At 42.8% G+C, this 18,987-nt stretch overlaps 1 protein-coding gene across 8 annotated transcripts in view; it reads right to left on the reverse strand.

The window, feature by feature from the left end:
- Nucleotides 1-362: 362 nt before the first annotated feature.
- The window catches only part of XPNPEP1 (X-prolyl aminopeptidase 1), a 63,237-nt gene continuing 44,612 nt past the window's right edge, over nucleotides 363-18,987 (reverse strand). For 7 of the 8 annotated variants that reach the window (XM_077125976.1, XM_077125974.1, XM_077125971.1 and 4 more), the window contains 12 exons: nucleotides 18,085-18,295; nucleotides 16,470-16,559; nucleotides 15,846-15,896; nucleotides 13,482-13,540; nucleotides 13,225-13,302; nucleotides 11,284-11,355; nucleotides 10,624-10,684; nucleotides 9,074-9,143; nucleotides 7,314-7,487; nucleotides 5,577-5,653; nucleotides 4,249-4,347; nucleotides 363-913 (listed from right to left, as the gene is read on the reverse strand). In XM_077125976.1, the coding sequence (XP_076982091.1) occupies nucleotides 785-913; nucleotides 4,249-4,347; nucleotides 5,577-5,653; nucleotides 7,314-7,487; nucleotides 9,074-9,143; nucleotides 10,624-10,684; nucleotides 11,284-11,355; nucleotides 13,225-13,302; nucleotides 13,482-13,540; nucleotides 15,846-15,896; nucleotides 16,470-16,559; nucleotides 18,085-18,295 (1,171 nt within the window). In that variant the 3' untranslated portion in view covers nucleotides 363-784. Of the gene's footprint in view, nucleotides 914-1,453; nucleotides 1,599-4,248; nucleotides 4,348-5,576; nucleotides 5,654-7,313; nucleotides 7,488-9,073; nucleotides 9,144-10,623; nucleotides 10,685-11,283; nucleotides 11,356-13,224; nucleotides 13,303-13,481; nucleotides 13,541-15,845; nucleotides 15,897-16,469; nucleotides 16,560-18,084; nucleotides 18,296-18,987 lie in introns of all 8 variants that reach the window. The other variant, XR_013161736.1, reaches the window with a different exon arrangement.

Here is an 18,987-nt window from a genome sequence, read left to right on the forward strand (position 1 = left end):
GGGCCAGTGAAAGTGGTAGCAAATGGGGGAAGACACCTACAGCGTCTCCAAGAGGGTGGATTACAGAAGCCTGTCACTTTTGACAATGTAAATTTTTATTGATGTTTTTTGTATGATACTTTTAAAATCAGAAAAAAGCAAAAGTAACAAGAAAATTAAAAAAATAACAATATTAGGTTTTCTAAAGAAAAGAAAAAAAGAGTTCATGATCAAGAAAAAAAAAAGTGCAGGGAAGCCAAGGGTCTCTCCTCAAAGGGGATCTTCCACCCAAGAAATGTCTGCCACCAAGGCCACCAGCCCTGGAGATCAGCTCTCCTGGCTTGTGAGGACTGCACCATGAGGAGAAAGACAACCATACAACGCAGTTTTGACAGTTTTATTCACTGATCATAAATACAGTCCCATGAGCATGAAGGTGATCATGAATGATGTCCTAGCACCAGGAAGGGGACCACCAAAGAGCACACACTGTTTCACCATCACTGGCCAGAGAATGCACTGCAGCTGCTTGAGGTGTCTCCTCCATCCAGTAGCCAGCTTTATGGGACCCCTCCTTCTTGGGTAGCAGTTTTATTCTTGGCTCATTCTCAACAATTAAAAAAATCATAAGAGTGTTTGCAAGAAAATATCAAAGAGAATAAGAAGATTTTTTATTCTTCTTAGAGTCTAAAAATAAAAAGAGGTAGGGAGGAAAAAGAGGAAAGGGGAAAGATGTCAAGGGTCTGCCATGTTTCTTTTCTTCCTTTCCCCAGAGCATTTTACAAAACCAAGAAACAGGGAGGTATTAATGCTGCTTGGAGATGGGCTGCGTCTCTCTGATGAGCCACTCAAGAGCTTCCTGGCGGCCCTGTTTCTGCAGCTCCTTCCCAATCACTTCCCTGCAGTTCTGGTGGTAATTGTTGAGCCAGTCACACTGCAGGGGGAGAAGGGCAGACACCGTCGTCACCATCATTCCTTTACCAGAAGCCACACAAACAGCAAGAGGCCCCACATGCCAAAACTACCAGATGACAATCAAGACCCTTTCTCCCCCCTCCTAGACAAGGAATTTCCTTGCATCCCATTTCCTAGAAACTTGAAAAAGGGCCTGTCAGCTGGGTGAGCAGGCCACAGCTTTTATGGCAAAATGCTCCCTAAGAAGTCTACACATGTGGACTGGAAAAGACTGTGAGGGAACCATTGAAACCTGGAGGTAAGCCATGGCTTTGGGCTTCCCTGAGTGTAGAGTAACTGGTAACCAAGTGTTTGCCATGATAGGACCCTGGAAGCCACACCCATGGGCCATTTCAGGAGCGTTCCTACAGATCAGTGGGTCTCTCAGCTAGTACGTTCTGCACAAACTCATGTGGCCTTGTTCCCTTATATATGAGGCATCTCTTGGAGTGACAGTGGGGAGGGGGTTCTGAAAAAAAGCTCCTGGACTGCTTCTGAAGACTCCTGCTAAGAGACGCACCTGATGTTGTCTTGCCAAAGCATGGAGTTTCCTGTCCTGCACCTGCTGACAAAGGTGAACCAAGTAGGACTGGCTAGCCATGTGGGTCTTGTGAATGTAGTTGTCTAGCTGAACTCAAAGTCTTCAGAGGTCAAGGACTGTGGTCCTGCAGAGTGGTGTTGGGAATAAGCTTGACTTTCAGACCCTCAACCAAATTTGACTACCACAAGGTAAGAAGGAGGTGCTGACAAGGCTTTCTGTCTTAGTAGGAGCTGATCCTTTCTAGGAGCTAACTGCAAATGCTTTATAGCAATAAAAGGCTTAAATCTCCCCCATAATGGGAAGTAAGGGGCAGGGATAAAGGCTGAAGTGAAACAAGTTTTACCCAAAGAAAAACAACCCAGTCTCTTCACTATCCGTGAAGGAGACCTGACCAAACACCCAGCTGCAGTGAGGCTGGTGAGAAGGATACCACCATCAGTGTGATGGCTACATATAAGCCAAATGCCATTTGAGGAGGCAGTGGCATTACAAATGAGCTGGCTTCAGGGACTATGGTCCAAACCAAGAACCAAAGCCTGGCAGAGGGGTCACAATGGGCACACAAACCCGCAGGTATTGAGGGCAGACAATTGGGGTAGTGTTACCAATTGGCTCTGACCCAGTCAGGGCTCCAATTCCTTCTGATGAGAGCCTACTGGGCCCTGCCAGGGAATTAGGGAGGTAGTGGATAGGGGTGGTGTCTGAAGCACGCAAACTGCTCTGTCAGCAGAGGACAAGACAGTAGCTTAGTGCCACCCTGGGGCCACAGGGAAAATCCCAAGGTCCCTCTGGTTGACTGAGAAACATTCCAAAGGCTCTCATGTTCCACAGGCTGTCCATGTTCCTGTCGGACAAAAGTCCTCTGCTGCTCTCTGGTGTCAAATGATGGGAATGCAGACCCAAAACCGCCCTAAAGTAACTGCTTAAATCAGACTGGGAGATAGTAAATGGCAATGAACCTGGTGTGTTTAAAGCCCAACGGACAGAACCTTGTCAGGTATGACTGCGGCTTCAGATAGATAAAGTCCCAGACTTATTAAGTGGTATATGGAACAGGGACTCCTTTGCTAAAAAAAATAATAAACGAAACTGTACTCTTGGTGTAATGCTTGGTATGTTAAATATTCAACTAGTTATTTGGCAGAAACTTGCTTATGATCCCCCAAATAGTAAGATATAGGTCATTAAAAACTAAATACCTGAAAGAATAGTCCATGGGAGAAATGTATACTTTCCTATACATGGACAGGAAAGACTGTGAGTGACCTAGAATTACTGTGTGAGAAGCCATAACCTTGAGTTTTCCTTAGCACGGAATGACTATAACTGGAGAGTACCCTTCACCTATGCCATCATTTACAGGGGCTGCAGAAGAGCCCCTGGATCACGGATAGACTCTTCCCACCAAAGAAACTGCTATTACTATGCTACGTTTCCTGTCCTAAAAGTTGAATAAACTAGTACGAGTAAGGGGTTCTGTGAGGGGGAACATGAGGCTGAACCAAGAACACTGATGGTCAAATGGACCTACACAAGCAGAGGAAAGCGCAGCATGAGCCTGCAGGAGGAAAATGAGTTTCCTGTCACCATCTATGAGCTGGATGAGGTGGAAGAGGCTTCTAACAGGGGGACTCCCCTGCCACAATTTCTGCAAATGAGAAGCAGAAGCATTCCTCCTGCTCCTGCATGCTTCCCTCTAGCAGCAAGCTTAAAACCTAGGTGAATGCCCAGAGGATACATTCCTGCATCTAGAGGCAAATGAAGGCTTCTGGAATGAGGTCAGTGGCTACCTGGAGGTAATAAAAATCTTTTACTCCTAGAGTAACCCTAGCTGCTTAGCCCTGCTTTTGCCTCCTGCCAGGCATGTGCTTTTTGCCAGGATTTCTGAGCACCTGCCTTGCTCTGTGCTCTAGAATTGATGTCCTTCAGCTTTAGTCTTCCTGGATTGGGAAATGTCCTGATTGTTTCTGCCCATTTTTTACCTCATTTCATCTCTGACCTTGATCACCTGGTGATCCCTCAAGCCTTACTCCAAGTCCTCAGCCACCTCACCTGGCCCTGGGAGTCTTGGAAGACATAGGATTTAAAGGGGTTTCAGGCCCCTGACTGGCCCCCAGCCTCTGGACTTTAGCAGTAAGCCCAGTCATGCTCTTGGCTCTGTAAATGTTTCATGGCCCCAGAGGTAATAGAGTAGTAAAAGAAAGAGGTCAGTAATATCTCTCTCCTTACCTGTGCAAAAACTGGATATGTGATAATGGATTTTATTACTTGGATTTTTGGGTTTTTTGTTGGGTTTCTTGGGGTGTTTTTTTTTTTTAGGTGCATGGTCTGGGAATCAAACCTGGGTCTCCCACATGAACGGTGAGAAGATAATGGATTTTGCTTCTCATTTCCTTAATGGTTCATGCAATAAAGGAAAACATTCTGGTTTGCGTAGGAACCAAAATCCCCCACTATCCACCTGGCTTTTTAGACAGAAGACACATGGGGATGGGGCCATGTTTGTTAAATATGCCTCAGTATAGCTATGGCTCTTGCCCTCCCAGAAAGCAATCATATACTATGGCTACCCACAAAACCCTACAGCTCCACCCCAGTAGGGGAGCAGGATTACCTCTACCCATCAGCCCAACAAATAAAGAAAGTATGGTCCTCAGGAGACCTGGGGTTTTCAGAGACAGTTGGCCTAGACCTAAAATGAGAATGGGGTAGAGAATTTAGGGTGGCTCTCCCCTGACCCCCAACACTTCTGCTCCCCCAAGTCTTCCTGTTACCTCTTTGTCCGTAAGAGAATCCACATCTATCATTTTGGTCTGTATAGGAACCAAAGTTAGAGGTTCAAAGGTCAGGCTTCCCCGGTTATTGAAGTTATACTATAGGAGAAGGAAGAAAACAGAAGCTTTTACACCTCCTTATAATGGAGACAGGCCCACTGTGAGGCCATGCCCACCAGATATGCTACCCCTCAGAGCCAGGTATATGGGACAGAGTTGCTTAGTTGGTCACCATTTCAAACAGGCACATGAGGTGCACCATGAAGAGAGCCAATGCCACTTTCCAAGGGGATGCCCCACTACACAAATGCAAGCCTGTGTATCAGGAAAACCCAAAGAAAGGGTGTTGAGTCACTGTAGTGGGTCCACAAGACTAATGTTTACTGCAATAGAGAGGAAGCAAGGGAAGGGGACGGGAGTCTGGACTCAGGCGCAGCTCCGTTTTTTGGTTCTGAAGACTACTGTGGGGTGTAAGTCTTCCAAATCATTTTTTGGAATAGTCAACCATGTGGACTGTCTTGACCACACCATGTGGTAGTGAGTCAGCCAATGGCACAAAAAGCACTCTGGTTTGCTGGGGTTCCATTCATTACAGAATATTTGGGAGAGAGGCAGGAGGGCTCTTTGAGGAACCGTGACTTCAGCTTGGCAGCAGAGAGAAGATTCCTGCAGTCAGCCTCCTGGCAGGCTTACAAAAGCAACTTCCCACCAAATGTTTGAGTTCCATAATCACCAACAAAAGAGGATCATGTCTTTTAAGTAAAGTCTACTACCTAAGAACCTGGGACCTCTTGGAAATACTTGCTGGAGGAGAGAACAGAACACGTGCCTTCCAAGCCAGGCAGCCTAACCATCTTTTATCACCTATGGGGCCTGACCCATGGTAAAACTCAAGGTTTCTCAAATTTACCTGATAGAAATCACCTGGGGAGTACTGAAAATACAGCTTCCCAGGCCTCTGCCCTGGAGCTGATTCAGAGTCTGGGAGAAGCCTGAGAATAAGCCCCTTTAACAAGCTCAACCCAGTAGAGGAGACTTTCAGGACTACAAGCTACCTCTAACAAACACAGACCCCCAAATCACATGTACAGGCTTGCCTGGGGTTCCATGAATTCCAATTCTGAGTCCCAGTTCATTAAAAATTTTCTTTCTGGCTTTGCAGGGGGGAAAGAGTGATAGGAACCAAAGTTAGAGGTGCAGTGGAAAGATGCAGCTCTGCTACTCAGTGGCTCCATTTTGACCCCAGAAGGGCACACTCCTGACCTCAAAGACAAAAATCTTCATCTTCCCCCAATGAGGAATAAAGGAACTGAAAAATAATCCCTCACCTTGGTCTTCATAGGAACTACCAGGACAACATTCTCAATGCGAATTCCAAAAGCTCCATCTTCATAATACCCCGGTTCTAAAACAAACCAAACCCCCAAATGAGACATGGTCAATGATGAGAATGTATATACAGAGAAGAGCTTTCACTCCTGAAATGAAAGCCTGACAGAGTCTTGTTTCAATCCTGGCCATGAAGAAGAAACAGGTAAGGGTCACTCAATCCACGTGCAAGAGCCCAGAGATGCCCACTTCTGCCACATGGCCACTTTTTTTTTCTTTTTTTTTTTTTGAATCAGCACATATTCACGTACTCTTTACCATGATCATTTTTAGAACATTTGCATCATTCCAGAAAAAATAAAAAGAAATAAAAAAGAATTCATACATCCCATACCTCTTACCCCTTCCTCTCATTGACCCACAGTATCTGTCCAATTTTTACCCTTTATCTCTGCTATTATTCATTTATTTTTATTCTCTTTTTTTTTTTTTTGACTCATCTGTCCACACCCTGGCTAAAATAAGCATCGGACACATCAGACACAAGGTTTTCACAATCAAACAGTCACATTGTAAATATCATATCTTTATACAATTGTCTTTAAGAATCAAGGCTACTGGAACACACCTTAATAGTTTCAGGCACTTCCTCCAACCACTCCAATACACCATAAACTAAAAAAGGATATCTATATAATACATAAGAACAACCTCCAAGTTAACCTCCTGACTCTTTCTAAAATCTCTCAGCCACTGAGACTTTATTTTGTCTCATTTCTCTCTTCTCCCTTGTGGTCAAGAAGGTTTTCTCATTTCAATAATGTCAGGTCCTAGCTCATCCTGGGAGTTCTGTCCCATGTTGCCAGGGAGATTTACACCACTGGGAGTCATGTCCCACACAGAGGGGAGGGCAGTGAGTTCACGTACTGAACTTAGAGAGAGAAAGGCCGTATCTGAGCAACAAAAGAGGCTCTCCAGGGGTGACTCCTAGGCATAATTATCAGTAGGCTTAGATTTCCTTGGCAGGAAATAAGCTTCATAGGTGTGAGCCTCAAGATTGAGGGCTCAGTCTATTGAACTGGTTGTCCCCACTGTTTGTAAGAATATAAGTTATTCCACAGATGGGGAAATTTAATATTTTCTCCTTTCTCCCCAGCCCCCAAAGGGACTTTGCAAATACTTTTTTATTCTCTGACATGGCCATTTTTAATAGGCACTTGAAGTACAGAAAGGAAAGCCCCAAAGTTCCTGAAAACTGGCTACAAAGTAGGGAACACAACAACGGATCCATTAAATAAACTATGGTGCATATTCTAATTAAATAAATTATGGTGCCAGATTTTAAATATATTTACAAAGATCTGATATTGACATGGAAAAAGGCAATATCTGAAGAAATCAGAATATAGACCATAAGTCCATTAAGATCTCAAGGATGCACATACACATATAAAAGACAAAACCTAATACATCAAAATATTAAATCACGTTACCCCTGAGTAGTTTGATTACAAATGATTTTCATTTTCTTCTTCATACTCTCCATAGTCTCACTTTTTCTAAAATGAAAACATGCCACTTTTATCAGAAAAACTTGTTACTGCTTAATTCAAAGTGACAAGGGTGGGGGCCCTATTTTCACCTTACCTTAAAATAATTTTAAAATAAGGAACAACAAAAAGGCTTTCAACAAAGGCTTGAGGACCCATCACACCGTCTCTGTGAGGGACACCTACCGTCAGTGACAACCATGCCTGCCTCCAAGGGTTCATCAGAAAATGTTTTATAACTGATGCCACAAGGACCCTCATGAACATTCAGAAAAGACCCAACACCATGTCCCGTTCCATGTAGATAATCCAGACCAGAATCCCATAAGGCTGAGCGGGCAAAGGAGTCAAGAAGGTGACCTGAAAAACACAGAGAGAACCATCTGGTATTTGTACAATATTTTTTTAACTTACAAAACACTTTTGAGATTAGATTTATTATACTTGGCTCCTGAAGGTGAAAGAGGAACCAATGGGCAAAAGTATATGGAGAGACTTTTCTGGTAATGTGGGACAGAAATCCTAGACTGAGCTGGGACTCAGCATCAAGGGATTGAGAAAATCTCGACCAAAAGGGGGAAGAGTGAAATGAGACAAAATAAAGTGTCAATGGCTGAGAGATTCCAAACAGAGTCAAGAGGTTATCCTGGAGGTTACTCCTACGCATTATATAGATATCACCTTTTTAGTTAAGGTAAATGGAGAGGCTGGAGGGAATGGCCTGAAAATGTAGAGCTGTGTTCCAGTAGTCATGTTTCTTGAAGATAATCATATAATGATATAGCTTTCACAATGTGACTGTGTGATTGTGAAAACCTTGTGTTTGATGCTCCTTTTATCTACCCTATCAACAAGTAGTAAAACATATGGGTTAAAAATGAATAAATAATAGGGGGAACAAATGTTAAAATAATTTAGTAGATTGAAATGCAAGTGATCAATGAAAGGGAGGGGTAAGGGGTATGGTATGTATGAATTTTTTTCTGTTTTCTTTTTATTTCTTCTTCTGAACTGATGCAAATGCTCTAAGAAATTATCATGATGATGATTATACAACTATGTGATGACACTGTGAGTTACTGATTATATAACAAGAATGGAATAATAGTATGGTAAGAATGTTTGTGTTTGTATGTTGATAAAAAATAATTTTTTAAAAAAATACACTTAACAACAAAAAAAAAGTTAACGGAGAGTTCAGATTTCAGCCCAACACAAGGAAGGACTTTCTAATGACCCAAGCTCCTAGAGAAGGCAGCTCCCCAGTCACATCAGCATTCAGTCTGAAGCTGGAGGGGTACTTCTGCAGGACACTGATGAAAGGACATATGCCTGCAGCAGACAATGGCTGCATTAGATGGCATGTAAACTCCTTTCCCAGCTCTGACAGCCACAGGTTTCAGAATTAGAGAGTCTGAAGCTGAGATTCTGAGCAGTCTGCAAGCAGGCAGATAGGCACGACAGATGAGGAAACTAAGACTCAGAGAAATGAGTGCCTACCAGATCTAATCAGATTCAAGGACAAGGCTTTAACTCCCAATTTGATGCCCTACCCAACAGTCTTCAAGCAAAGGGGTATATATATCTAAACCTAGGATGCCTGTAAAATAAATCCCAACAGGATCCTGGGAGGAAGTAGTAGTCAGCATCAAAGGGCAAACAGGAGGCTGAACCAACTTTCACTCAGGCCCAAAGGCCTTCATGACCAGTTTCAATCCAACACCACAGGTGGTCAGAGGGAGAGTACACAGCTGACCCAGTGGCCCAGTCCTAAGCCTGGCTCCCTGGAAGGCCCACTGAGCTCAGTCAGCAGACCTGGGAGACTTGCTCTATTCAATACTCCACTTGCTCTGACTGGGTCTGAAACAGGTGGGGGCTGACACAGAAAGGAAAAGGACAATTTCTTCCATTCAAACTTAGACACACCGGCAGAAGGAACCACCTACCTTTGGTTCCAGTTGGGAAAACAGCTGCACTCACAGCTATGTGGCCCTTGAGGACATATGTGAAGCATTCCTGCCAAAGAAAAACCAGGGAGCAGGTTGCAGAAGAGGGGGTAGGGAGGTGGATGGGGCAGATGTTTTAATTCTATTTTCTGGCCTGGCCATGGGACTAATTTCCAGAAAATCCTGATAGTAAATGTAATGTAATGTAATATATATCTAAACCTAGGATGCCTATAAAATAAGTCCCAACAGGATCCTGGGAGGAAGTAGTAGTCAGCATCAAAGGGCAAACAGGAGGCTGAACCAACTTTCGCTCAGGCCCGAAGGCCTTCATGACCAGTTCAATCCAACACCACAGGTGGTCAGAGGGAGACTACACAGCTGACCCAGTGGCCCAGTCCTAAGCCTGGCTCCCTGGAAGGCATATCGATGGCACGTGCAAGCACTTACTGGGAAATTCCCCTATGCCAGGTATTGTGCCAGGTACTTTACATTTAATCCCATACTTCAGATTAGGATAGGCACAATTGCTATCCTCACTTAAGTAGCTTGCCTCAGTCATGTAGTTCATAAGAGCATCTGCACTCGCAACCAAACAGTATTGCTTTAGCACCAGTGTTCCTTCCCACCCAATGTACTGCAGGGGATATCCCACTGCTCACATAAGAAAACTGCTGTCTGGAAGGTTGGATGGCTTGACAGCAAGATTTGCACTCCTCAATCCAGTCTCTTTCCACAATACAAATGAGTTACAAAAGTATTCTGGACCCAAGGTCCAAACTTCTCTAACATGCCAGTGCCCACAGATGGGCAAGACAAGCAGCAAAGACTCTGAAATCTGACCTCACTGCATCTCACAAAACCCTCTTCTTTGGAAGAACTTCCTGAAGGCATTCTCTTGGGAAAAAAGATTCACTTAGAAACCCAACAAATGTTCACTGAGCAGAGACTATGAGCTAGGAATTTCCTGGGCCATGGACTCTTCACACTAAGCCTGGGAAGTGAGTATGTTTGGTCCCATTTTTGTAAACATAAGTGACTCATTTAAGGTCATGGAGAACCCTGAAGCCAGGTCTCAGGACTCTTGATAATGATCTTTCTATCCCACTGGTGTTTCCTGGTTTCTATGCCAGACAAATGAGAACCTTAACAGCATCTGTCATTTCAGAAGATTCCTAGAAAGTTGAGCCTGTAAACAAACACTGAAATGAAAAGAGTGTAGGGGGTGCTTTCAGAATCATATAAAAACTCTGCATCTAAAGCATACAGTCCACTGTGCCACTCCAATCCCCAAAGAGATTTCCTGACTCAAGGGAAAGACTAAAGCTGTTTAAACTTGAATCTGAGCTATCCTGATCTAACAAAATTTCTAAATTTCTTCAAATGGCTTACCCTTCAATAATTAATTAAATGAACCTCACAAAGCAGATAAGCCTAACTCCACAATAATAAACTATCTTACTATCCCACTTAATAATTTTTCTTATTTATACAATCCCTTTTCATAAAAGCAATGCTCTTAAGCCCTCAGGCTTTTACCTCCACCTTACCTTCTCGTAGGCCTTAGGGGTCCCAAAATGCATGGTCCGGGTCACATCTGTTGTTCCATCCCTTCCCAAAAGAAAGACAAATTAATTTTCAGTAAAAATAAGCTTCTGCTTAAAATGAAACAAAGTATGAATGCAAGGATGGCCTGGTATGGTGGAAATGGACTTGGCCAGCCCCTGACACAGAGTCTCTCAGTCTACAATGCAAGGGCTGTTTCATAGAAGACACCAACATTGGAGTTATGAACCAGTGGTAGGAAGACAAAGTAAACAGGGGACTAGCAGAAAAGAGGTAAAATCTAATTTCTCTTGTTAGGATGGCAAGGCAGTTTACTAGACAGAGACCCTAACATACTGAGGTACATTCTTAGAACATCCTCACAGAAAGGAGAACATCCAGAATTCTGCCAAAAATGCAATATTCCATTACCCAGGTGATCCCATATTTGCTCTAGGCTGTTAGTATTAATACCAACCCATGTGTACCAAGTCTAAGCTGTATTTTTCACATAACTGGTTGAACTCATTTCTTAATCAGGTTCTAAATTAGCCACAGTCTCAAGTGCACTAGGGAATGGAGCATTAACAGACATTGCTCTGGTAAAGGGTAAAACTGCCTCAATTCAACTCAGTCAAGTTCTAAGGCAACTCCTGCTCACTTACTTGTATTGTGCGCCCGAATCAATGAGGTACACCTCATCCAAGGACAAGGTCCTATTCGTCTCAGGGACTGGCCTAAGAAAGTTAATTAAGGGTAGCTCAGTGGTTAGAATGCCCACCTTCCATGCAGGAGACCCAGGTTTGATTCCCACACCATACACACACACAAAAAAAATTAACTACCCCACAAATACAAACACCTGGTGAATCTGGGAAGAGGGTTCCCAAGAGTTCCTTGTACTATTTTTACAACTTTTTTGTAAGTTAGAAATTATATCACAAATTAAAGCTACCCCATAAATTATTTTAACTTAAATATTAACCTCCTACTGTTCAAAGACTTAAATCAACCTATCTTCCTTAAAGATAAAGAACTCAAGGAAAGGAAGAAGAACTTTTATTTCTTTACATTTTCCTCTGTTGTATCTGGAACAAAACAGGTATTCCAGAGATAATTGTAGGAGCTACGATAACAGAAATGGGTAGAATCAATAGGCTTGAACTAGAGTCCTGGGGCCTGAGATGAGAGCAGTGTCATCACGGCACTTGCTTGTTTCTGGGGCTCCCACACCCCTGCCTCAACGTCCAGCTCCCTTTTCCAGTCCTGACCCCATCAGATGCTCCCCACTTGTTTCCCAGACTACCAGACAAGCAGAGAGCGAATGTCTCCATTTGGGAGGAAAATAAAGGGATTTTTCTGAGAAAAAGAATAACCCATGATGATCTTAGGCTGGAACACTTTTGAAAGTGAGGTATTTTTAAATAGCAATCCACTCTTCCCCAGGACACTGCCTCTAAGCAGGCTTCCAGCAGACCATAGTAAAGAATCTCCAAATGAGAAGCTAATTTTGTCTCTTGGATCAAAGTTTTTAATATTTTAATTATATGTAAAATTCTATGATAATATTCAGCCAGAAAATTCATCATCTAAGTTAAACATGAGCTAAAAACTAAAGTCCCTCTGATAATTTTAGGTTGGAACAAAAGCATCCATGTGAGAGATTGTTGCATCAGGCCTGTCTCCCACACATGGCTTCAAAATCCATCCCAAGACTAAAACCTCTAAAACAATTATTAAAAAAGGGGGGAGGGGGGGACAGTACCTAACCAAGTACAGCACATAGAGACAGACAAAATGTTCTCTCACTGACTCTGGACATCACAGATGGGGAAGCACTGGACTCAAAATGTCCAAGGCAAATGGTTTGAGCTGCATGACACTAATAGTGCTCAATGGCCAAGCCTAATTACATTTCCCATCATATCCACAGGCAGATCCATCAATCTAAAGCATACCAGTGCTCTCTCATCTCACGGTTCTGAGATGTACAGTTATCTGGGTCCAAAGGCTCCTTTAGATTATCTGGTAAAATCACCATAGACTGTGAGGCCAGACCTCAAGGCCAGGAAAAGGAGGGAGAGGAAGGCTTTTATCTCTCTACACACAGAAACTCACAGAGAGCACCACACCAACCAAGGAAATAAGAGTTTTTTGGGGTATGGAGATGAGGGAAATAGTAAGATGTTTGGACTAGTACATCAGAAGGCTGCTGTTATCAGGAAAGAAAAACACCAAAAAATTCTGATCATCTAGATTTGAGGGCCATGAATACAGGTTCTGCAGCCCCAGAAAGGAAAGAGCAACAACCCATTCTAACTGCAATATGGAATATCATGGAGAATGCCAGCAACATACATCTGAGCCTAAAGGGAAGCTCTCAAAAGGCAGAGACTTGGGAACAGAGAAAATTAGGAAAAGAAAAGACTTCAAATAAACAAAAAATTGGGGCCGGAAAATTTTCCCTAATCATATGGTCTTAACAAGTACACAGAGGTGGGTTCGGAGGGAGGGGGGCCTCTGACAAAATAATGTCTCTCCCCTGCTCAGGCTCCTCTGCAGAAGCAACAGTAAAACCAGGCAACGTGCTCCTCTGCATGCCTTACGCATAGTGAATGATGGCGCCATTGGGTCCCGTACTGGAAATCGTTGGGAAGCTCAGATCCACAAAGTCAGCCTGTTGTCTGCAACAGAAAGCCCAAGGTTGAGGGGTGGTGGGGTGATTTCCCACTGTGACCCCACATACACACAACACAGCCACTTAATAGTTTTTACTGTGCTGAGAATCAGGCCCTACCAGCCTCATTTAAATGCACCATGGAAATGACCACAAGGTTCATGGGTCCCCCAAACCAATCCTTACCTGCGGAATTCCTCAGCTTTGTCAGCAGCTGAGATCTCTGTCACACCACCTTTGGGAACCTACAAGGAAGTCGTTAATATATCATCTGCCAAAATAAATTAAATTCATGTGTATGCTTATACATGGTGAATGGAACAAATTCAAAGCTTATTTTTTCCTTAATTCCCATATCCTGTACAATCTACAGAACACAGGTTATGTCTTAACTTTAGCAGGGAGGGATTTTCCAAAGGTTCTTACCAAAAAAAAAAAAAAAAAGAGTTTCTATCCATTTAATTTTCCAATCAACTATTTTGGCTCAGTATTTATATCCCAAAACCTCCCAAAATTTAATAGATCCAAGTTTAAAAATTCAAAAGCATCCCCTCCTAGGAAATCATTCTAAGAAAATCACTCTAAAAAAATAAAAACAATAATTGCAAAAATATTATTGCAGGGTTATTAATAATAGCAAAAAATTAGAAACAACCTAAACATTTGAAAAAAGAGAAGTAAACCAGTCTAGCAATTAGATGGAGTATTCATTTGGATCACTTTTTAAGGCCGCACAGCACATGGAAAATGATTATGCTATGATACTACCAAAAGAAAAAAATAAACAAAACACAAAATCATATCTATATACTGACAGATATAAAAAGAAATTATATAAACAATAGCCAGAAGGAAATATGGGGAAAGAATTGTTACACTGGTGAAAATAAGGGCAACATTTTCTGTTTCCAATGTAAGCTACATTTAAAGAGTGGTTCATATAATAAAATGTTTAAAGGGAACATGATATAATTTAACAACAGCACAAAGAAATAACTCCTGCCAAATAATGGAGTGAAAGGGCAAGAAACTAATGGTCTATTTGCAAAGTCCCCTTGGGGGAATAGCGAGAAAGGGGAAAAATTCAACTTCCCCATTTGGAGAATTCCTGATATTCTCACAAGCAGTGGGGACACCCAAATCAATAAGCTGAGCCCTCAATCTTGGGGTTTGTTCACATGAAACTTATCCCCACAAAGGATAGGCTAAGCCTACTTAAAATTAGGCCTAAGAGTCACCCCCAGAGAACCTCTTTTGTTGCTCAGATTTGACCTCTCTCTCTCTCAACCAACACGGCAAGCAAACTCACTGTCTGCCCCCTCTCTACATGGGACATGACTCCCAGGGGTGTAAAGCAACCTGGCAACATGGGACAGAAATCCTAGAATGAGCTGGGTCTTAGCATCAAGGGACTGAGGACTGAAAGGGGGAAGAGAGAAATGAGACAAAGTAATGTGTTAGTGGCTAGGAGATTTCAGAGTCGAGAGGTTATCCTGGAGGTTATTCTTATGTATTATATAAATATCCCCTTTTTAAGGTGTATTAGAGGCTAGAGGGAAGGGCCTGAAACTGTAGAACTATGTTCCAGTAGCGATGCTTCTTGAAGATGAATGTATAATTATATTATATGTATATATATTTTATTATATTGTAAATCAAAAAATGATACAGCTTTTGCAACATGACTATGTGATTGTGAAAACTTTGTGTCTAATGTTCCTTTTATCTATAGTATGGACAGATGAGTAAAAAATATGGATTAAGATAAATAAATAATAGGGGGAACAAATGTTAAAATAAATTGACTAGATTGAAATACTACTGATCAATGAAAGGGAGTGGTAAGAGGTATAGAAAAAAAATAGGGGGAACAAAAGTTAAAATATATTGGGTAGATGGAAATACTAGTAGTCAATGAGAGGGGGTGTAAGGGGTCTGGTGGGTATGGTATGCATGAGCTTTTTCTTTTTTTTGTTTTATTTCTTTTTCTGGAGTAATGGAAATGTTCTAAAAGATGATCACGGTGATGATATACTACTATGTGATGATATTGTGAGCCATTGATTGTGCACTATGTATAGAATGCTTGTATGTTAAAAATGTTCGTGTTTGTATGTTGTTTTGGTTTATCAATTTAAAAAGATTAAAAAAAAGAAACTAATGGTTAAAAGTCAATTTAATAAAAAAAGTTTCATGGCTTAATGTGAAGTTCAAAATGTACACAAAGATCTTTTTCTCCTAAAACAATCCACTTTCCCAAAATATTATAAAGGTCATTTTCACACAATGAAATTCCAGTTAGCTACAAGACAATTTTCTAACCCAAAAAAGGATTCACTGTTACAGGATTTCTTTCTTTATCCTTACTACTATTTTGTACAATTAAAACAGAATTTTTAAACATATATATACCAAATTTCCAGAAAGAACTTTCAAAAAAGCACAAAATTAGATCAAGATCTCAGTTCTCATGGTCAACATAGTACAGAGTAAGAGCCACATGTAGATGTTTCTGAGGTGATCTACATCCACATGATACAAAGAACCAACCTCTTTCTCCAGCCAATTAAAGAGTTCACAGAGGGCCACGGCATCTTTAATCTGTACAAACAATGGAGACATTTTTTAATGTTAGTACTGAAAATAATATGGCCAGATACAGAGGTCAGCCCTGCTTGACAAATGTGACACTGAGCGGGTTATGAACCATCAGCAATCAGGGCTTTACACCTGGGCATTTCCTACAAGCTAGTTGGCAGTGTTCCCCATTGCCAGGGAAAGGGCTCCTCTGCCATTCCATACTTCACACACAATCAGGAAGGGGCTTGTCCTGGCTGTTGCCCCAGAGGGCTGGAATGAATCAGGAAATCAGGCCACTGTCAAAAGCCGTCTCTGGGTACCAGATCTTTCTAGACCCACCTTTGGCCTTGAAACACAACCTAGGCCCTTTAAAAGAGGCTTTATCATCATTATCATCACCATCATTTACACTATTATCATAAATATCCCTTTGTGTTATGTGTTACACTTCTTACAAATCTAGCCCATCAAGAATCTCAATTCTTTCTTTCATTAGCTCTGGAGTACAGGAAGACCAGGAGATGGAGGATAGGTGAGGGCACTAGGCCTTCTGACCACCAACACCCCTTCTTTTGCACAGGCTACTTTACTCACGTGGGCTCGCCTCATGCCTTCTAACTCGGCTGAATTCTTCACAGCTTTGGAAATGCAGATGGGAGTGTAAGGCATACAGTAGCGATGATCCTAAGGGAAAAGAACAGTGGTATGGAAAAGCCAGCCTGGCTCTAGTTGCCCAAGACCAAAGAAACCACCTCATTGCCCAGCATATGGCACTTAAGGCAACTCATGGGAACAACTCCTGCTCCGAACCCACCCAGCTGTCCTCTGGGGCCACAAGATCTCAGAGAAGGGGCTTGAGCTCATCAAAAAGGAAAAAGTACATGAGATATGATATTCCTTTTCTATCCCCACCTACTAAGCTCTTTCACTCTGCTGACTGCCAGCCATGTTGCTCCATAGTTGGTGGTTAGAGTTCATTAACCAATCAAAGCTTAACTAAAATAACTCCTTTCCTGTTACACAAAGGAGGCTTTTCTCACTGTCTGGAGATACACACATGGCCTAATGAGAGCAGTCTCCTGCTCCTTTCCTCTCCACACTCAGTGATCATAACCTCAGCTATCATTAATGATCTGAGAAGACCCTTCCCAATTTCAGAATAAGGGAGAATCCAGCCCTGTATGACAGGGAAGGGATCTTATCTTTCTACTTGCTTCTTATAGGGATTACACTCTCTTCACTCTTATTCTCTCCCTTTCATAGACATGAACTATGAAAGGCAGGTGTGCTTCCAATTTAGGTCAAGGAAGAAAAGTTCTGAGTGACTGAGCGGCTCACTAAAAATCATACATAGTATGACAGGGGTGCACTGGAAGTCAGGTCTCCAGGCCAATCTGGGCTCTTCCCAGGATGGCCACTGGTTGGTTATTGGATAAGGGACATCACTGGGCTGGCTCAAGGCCATGCATGAGGCAGCCATAGGCCCAGGGGCTCAGGGAAGGACAGCAGAAAGGCTACACCTAAGGAGGCAGAGATCCTAGCCCTAATTAAAACGAGGGTACAGGTGTCAGCTGCTTAGCACCATCCAGCAGCATTCAGTAAAGGGTGGAACTATCACTATCATCTGAATTTTTATAAATCCCCAACTCACCAAACCTTTCTGAATCTCAGATCTCCTTAGTTATAAAATGTGGTGTGGGGGAAGTAAAGAAGTGATTCCCAAATTCAAGCACTGTCATACCACCTAAACAACTTTTGCAGTAGCTGCCTACTCTCTGTACTCTGACACACTTAAGACTCTCCTCTAGACCATCCTTTAATCAACTTAGTTTATTAAATTCAATGTGTCTCAAAAATAATTGTTATAACATCATGGTCTCATCTGCTAGTTACATATTCTCCTGGCATATACCAAAATGCTGTTAAAGCAAATACATTTTTTTAAAAACCCTTAGCATGAACATATACCACTCAAAATCGTCACTGGTGCCACTCTCTGGGAAAGCCAAGACCAGATAAGCTCTCAGGACCCTTGGACTCTCTAGTCTGGCTCCAGCCCAAAGGGCTCAGCCAAGGTGACAACTGTGCTGATCCAACAGCCAGTTCTGGATCTGCCAGAATAGCCTGTTTCTAAGACAAGGCTGCAAGATGCTGGAGCTGGGAGGGAACTAGTAGCTGGAGCATGGCAGGGTTTAGTGAGGTCACCAACCTTGGGAATGGCCTCGCTCACGGCATAGCTGGCCTTGTCGCTGACCCACACCTTCTCCCTTGGGGAGAGGTCGACACATAAGGCCTTGAGCTCACTCAGGATTGATTTATATGGAACCACCTGGATTCTGTACTCGGCTTCCAGGCCTGAGTCAAGAAGCAGGTGCTCCTTCACATTGGGGGCATCTATGCGGTCACCATCAATGAAGAGCCTGTGGAGGGGCCAGAACAGGATGACAGAAAAAGAGGGCACATATATGAGCAAGCAAGTACATGGAGACACACACACATGTGTGCACGCACATACACGTCTCTATCTCCTGGCACTCAAAACCAAGCCACTTTTTCTTCCTCTAAGTCCTTTCCCATATCCTGCTCCCCAAAGCCGTGTTCCCTGTCCCTGTGCATGTTATCCCACCCACCCAATTCCCCACACTAAGAACCTGGGCATTGTCCTCCTTAATGTCCTCCTTCCTCAAATCATTGAGATTTCTGGCTCTGTAGCCTAAATCTGCATCTAATCTGTCCACCTTTATCTATATGCACCACCCCCTGGTTTAATGCTAGAGCCTCCTAAGTTCTGCCCATCCATCCTATTTTTCACAACCCTAAAGTCCTTTATAATTTTCAAGTCTTATCATGTGGCTCTCTCTCCAAATTTCTTCAATGGTCCCCAAGGCCCATCTTGATGTGGTCCCTGCATGCCTTCTGGCCCCACACTCTGGACCAACCACACTGAAACACTTGAGGCCTTCCATATGTACTGTGCTCTTTCCTGCCCAGAGCCTCTGAAATGCTGCTCCCTCTGCCTGGATCACTGTTTACACACACACACACACACACACACACACACATACACACACACACTTCCCACCCCTACCCACCCCACTAACTCATATTCATC

This window comes from Tamandua tetradactyla, chromosome 13 (assembly GCF_023851605.1).
Source record: "Tamandua tetradactyla isolate mTamTet1 chromosome 13, mTamTet1.pri, whole genome shotgun sequence".
Taxonomy (NCBI): Eukaryota; Metazoa; Chordata; class Mammalia; order Pilosa; family Myrmecophagidae; genus Tamandua; species Tamandua tetradactyla.